The sequence below is a fragment of the Limulus polyphemus genome, unplaced genomic scaffold (assembly GCF_000517525.1).
Source record: "Limulus polyphemus unplaced genomic scaffold, Limulus_polyphemus-2.1.2 Scaffold4039, whole genome shotgun sequence".
Lineage (NCBI taxonomy): Eukaryota > Metazoa > Arthropoda > Merostomata > Xiphosura > Limulidae > Limulus > Limulus polyphemus.
The window spans coordinates 25,656-30,715 of record NW_013669649.1 but is presented as its reverse complement, the minus strand read 5'-3'; the positions used below and the strand labels follow the sequence as shown (position 1 = coordinate 30,715).

The 5,060-nt window shown below is 33.1% G+C and overlaps 1 protein-coding gene across 1 annotated transcript in view; it reads left to right on the top strand.

The window, feature by feature from the left end:
- Positions 1–5,060, top strand: part of LOC106470493 (E3 ubiquitin-protein ligase rnf213-alpha-like) — a gene marked incomplete at its 3' end in the record, with an annotated part of 77,819 nt that overhangs the window by 47,477 nt on the left and 25,282 nt on the right. The window contains exon 14 of the mRNA XM_022399108.1: positions 4,944–5,057. Coding sequence (XP_022254816.1) covers positions 4,944–5,057 — 114 coding nt within the window. The remainder of the gene's footprint in view (positions 1–4,943; positions 5,058–5,060) is intronic.

The following is a 5,060-nucleotide window of genomic DNA, read 5'->3' as shown; positions in this document are numbered from 1 at the left end:
TCTTCATCAGCTTTATCCCTCCTTATGTGATTACTTTGTTGTTGGGATCTCTGCCCTTTTGTCACATGTGCAATTTCATGCTTCTGATCTGCATGACCTTTGTCTGGCTCGTTTCTTGTACCAGTCATTTTTTTGGAGGTGTCCCTTATACTTTAGAGTCTTTTTTCTTCTCTTGTTTCTCATCTTCCCCAATTCCCCCCTGTTCCTATTCCTGTGTCTTGCCTTCCAATGCCATCTCCTATCCCTGTTCTATTTTACTGTATTTCAGCTGCAAGTTGTCAGATTGTCCATTGTCAACTTATCAGTATTGTTGATGACTACGCCTTGGGTTCTGGCCCTGTGACTCAGTTGGCCAAATTTGCTCATCTGTTATATGGTATCCTTTTGTGTTAGGCTCTTGGTTTCTTCAGGGGGCAGCTCATTTGAGGTGGCTTGTCAAATTGGAGAAGTTACATCCCACTCCCACTTTGTATCTTATTCATCTGGAAATATTTTTGACTCCTGCCTCAGCAGGTCCTAGCTTTCTTCTCTATGTTTGAGGAATATGGAGCTCTTGGTGTCAAACTTTTGGAGCTCCTGGCATTTGATCATTTCCTGCTTATGGTAAGGGGTCACATGATCATAATTCATTCTGGCAATTTGACTATTGTCTCTTTTATTAATTATTATACGGACACCAGTCTTGTTCACTTTGTTTTCAAATAGTGGATCTTCTTTTCTGAGCCTAATCTCAACAAGTTTGATTTCTTGCTTGTCACATCACAGGTGCTCTGAATCTTGTTAGTGGATTGACTCTCTTATCCCCACAAGATTCTACTAATGAAATGGTTTCTTGCTCCTCAGGTGTTCTGGTTGTTATGCTTCCAGCTGGGTATTCCACTTCTGGATTCTTTTGCCACCCAACTCAATACTAAAATCCCCCTCTTCTGGTCATTGATTCTGCATCCCTCAGCTCTGGCTGTGGATGTGTTCAGTCAGGACTGGTCCAATCTTTACCTGTATGCGTACTGAACTGTCCATCTTCTTTTCTACACTTTCCTCTTATTCAAACCACGCTGTTCAAGTCTTTCTCATTGCTCCCTTCTGGCCACTCCTGAATCTCCTTCAGTCATCTTCTCTCATGCTGCTTTTTTTTCTCCAACCCCTTCTTTGGTAATCTCATTCCTCCATCACTTATCCCACTGTAGTCACAATCCATCTTCACACATGGGTTTTATCCAGTCCTTTGCGAGATGATCCAGACTTTCTGCATGAGTAGCCTTCCTTTTTTCTCATTCTGTCCACTCTTCCTTTTTTGCTAGTTTACCAGCATAAATTGTGCATTTTTCATCACTAATCTTTGTGTCATGGCTTTTCACCTTCACAACCAAATGTTCCACATTATTCCAACATTTTTACTTGGCATTTGACAATGATTTATTTGTTTCTACTATGGTGGGCTATAGAGTGTCATTATCCAATACTTTTAATTTTTTTTGCTTCTGCCATATTTATTCCTTATCTGTTCTTTCTCTTCTGTTTTGTTCCTTTCACTTTCTTCGCCCTCTCCTACCATTTGCCTAACAAAATTATATTCTCAATGTTCTCCTTCATGGATTTACCCTACCACCCTTTGAACCTTTAGTCTTTTTGTTTTATGTACCATCTCTCTTTCAAGACTTATTTATTACTCCTCTTAGGTCAGATGTCTTTGCTATTGATGTTTCCCACATTTTTTATCACCATTCATATGTTCTTATTTATCGTAGTCATAATTTTTTGCATTGTGCATCTATTATGGGCATTACTCATTTTAAAGTTGTATATCATTTGTGCATAACTATATTCTGCAGAGATTTGTAGAGTATTGTATCTTTCGAAAATGTTATGAATAAACCTTTTTTTTTAGGTTTTATAAGTTGCTAGTGTTTCATAATTTGCTTTTATTTTTTCTCAATTTAGACAGTTAGAAGAATAATACAAATTCAGCAGGCATAACTATATGGGCCTACAAAGTAAAAGTACAAATCTAACTATAACACCAGTATTTTGCTAAAGATAGGGAAATTTCGGCTACCATACATAACATATGTATTTATATATTGTTATTATTTATTCTCAAATGCTCAAATTTTAGTTATTTTTCTTAAAACCTACAAGAATAAAGAAAATATACTTAAAAAAAAAAAGACTTTGAGTACTTATGGTGGTTATGAGACTTTGTGCTAGAGCATCGCATGTGCTATGCCTTGCTGTTAGCCTTATTTATTCTTCTGAATGGAGGATGTAGTGCTATTAATTTTTTACGCTTGAAATATACATATAAAATAACAAAAAATCAACTTACTATATTAGTGCACACAAAACACCTGTAATTTATTTGGGTGTCTAAACAAGCTTTGTGAGTTTAAAAAAAAAACCCGTTTCTCTTCAAAGCAACAACTTAGTCATCACACTTCAACAGTTTAGGTGAAATTACGATTTTGTCCTTCAAGCTATTTACAAATGGCCATAAGACTTACATACTCAAGTAACTGCTCTTTCTATTGATTATAAACTCTTAGAAAAATAAAAATAGGTGAGACTAGATAAGAGGTTTTTAAAGACTGGAGTAGTAGGAGGAGCCAAACTACTAGATTGGCTATATATACTTATATCTCAGCAAATCAAAGAGGTAGGAGGTTCTTATTTTTAATTATAACTTGTCAATATCTCCAATTTGAGTTTCTAGTTCATTAACTACTGCACTCATTATATGTTAGGCATAATTAATTATAAACTGAACAGTAACACAACAGGAAGTGTTATGTGACACGCAAAAAATAATATCATCTTTTTCTTTATATTTCCTTTTAAATGAAGAAATTAAAATATATATAATATTAAAATTTGAAATATAACCTTCATTTTGATGTGAATCCCTTTGATATAAATAATATAAAAGCTATTTAATAAAATTTTAAAAATAGATCTCTAAAATGTCATGACATGCACCCTTTGACCTGCCCATAGTGAAAGGGTTAAAGGTGATTTCATTGGTCACTTTGAGATCTCTTCAAGCAAAAACATCTTAGGGGCCCATTATAATTACTTGTTATTTCCTCACACACATGCCCTTCTAACCTGAAAAAAAAATCCCTTACTTTATTGAATGCATACACAAATTCAGTAGGTTTGTCAAAGAACTACCACAGAATACTCATAGTCACACTCCCTGCTGGGACATTTTCTAGCAAAGTGTTACTGCAGTTTAAAATGGTCATTACTCACATGTATGAGGCCTCCTGATTATTGTAGTAGGGTACTGTTTCATTGGAAATTTAAAACTTTTTATTGCACAGTTTCTGTATTTGCTGACACCTAAGAAGAGGTTGTTAAATATTAAAAGACTACATTCTATGCAACTCTTGCTTCTGTCACAGGTTTTGAACATAACATGAATAAATAAAAGTTATGCCAAGTCTGACTCAGTAATAAGTTCAAAGTTATATATGTATAACCAGAATTCACAGTTTTCATTAACTTTTAGACTGGACACAGACTAGAACCTCAAGAATTTTGTGATATGAGGTTTTAACTCAGGAAAAATACTTACATGAGAGGTTGTGCTTTGCTTTCAAAGGGAGATAATACCTATGCTTATATTGACTGGTGCATATAGCTATATAACTGTAACTACGGACATGGTCCACATGTCAATAATAATCTGAACAAGCAAGTATATGTGCTAGAATAATCCCTGTGGTATGTAACCTATTAGAGGTAGAGATCAGTGCAAGGTTGTGTGGACTGCATTGTGTTCACAAGGATATGCTGTCCAAAAGTAAGAAAATACAGTTGAATGAAGGTATAGTCATATTACATTTTAACTTTGTGTTAATTCTGTTTATGAAATCAGTGGATAATACACTAATATATTTTTCAAACAGGAATTTTAGATCACTATTCTGATTATTCATTCTACTATACTGTGCTTTTGTAAGAGGCAGAGTTGTAATTAGTGTAATGCATGACTAATGACTACAGGTTTCATGCATACAGTTTTACTTGTTAGTAAAATGAAAATAACTAAATGATTAGTGAAAGTCTAAAATGTTTTGTTGACATGGATTTAAGTATATTTTTATTTATCAGAAGGTTTTTAATGTCATTACCTGCCTTATCTGTGAAACTTCTCATGAATGGAAAATTATGTAAAATTAGGTCTTATCTAAGACTGTGGAAATTGATGTTACTGAGTTTAAGACTGAGTTTAAAAAACGTTGAATAAAAATTTATAATGTAGTATCGTAAAGGCAAAATGGACTTTTTAAAGGTAAATTCTAGGCAGAGGTAATGATGGCAAAAATATCCACTGATTTATTGCCCTCGTTTTGACAGAGAATTATTATTTATTGTGGAACACAGTAGTCTGTTTTATAATATTTTATTCTTTTATCCTTATTATTATAATAGTGACATTCTTCTTATCCTTGTATCTTAGGGAAATTACTGTTCTACTTTCTTACAAGGTTGCTTCGTTTAGATTGAGCATTATGATTTTTTCCTTGTAGAACAGAAACAGTTAAAAAGTCTTATTTTCCAATTTATATATATATAAATATATATATATGTATGTATGTTGAATGAATGCTTCAGATGTTTTAGTACAGTTGTTAGTTAATATTTTTCAATGCATTACACAGTGTTCTGCAAATGTGCAGACATCTTTAAATGATATGTATTAGCTTTGTAATGAAGCAAAATTGTATTTATTAACAAATTCTAGAGTTATTAAGAAGAGAAAAATATTCTTTTAAACCATACCTGTGTTAAGCTTCAGTACAGATTTTGATAGCACTAAAAAAAAGTGCTTACTCGGAGCAAAAATCAGATTGTTTCTTTTTACAAAGTATTGTAAGTTTACTCTTATGATACGATTTCTCAATTTATATTTAGTATAAAGTTGCATACTCCTTATCTAGGAAAAACCAGAATTCTTGGAACAAGAATTAAACTGCCTAAGCAGTGTTTTGGAAACTGTGAAATTTTTTGATGAATTCTGTAAACCTGAAAAACTGAAATGTATGGAAAGGCTTGCT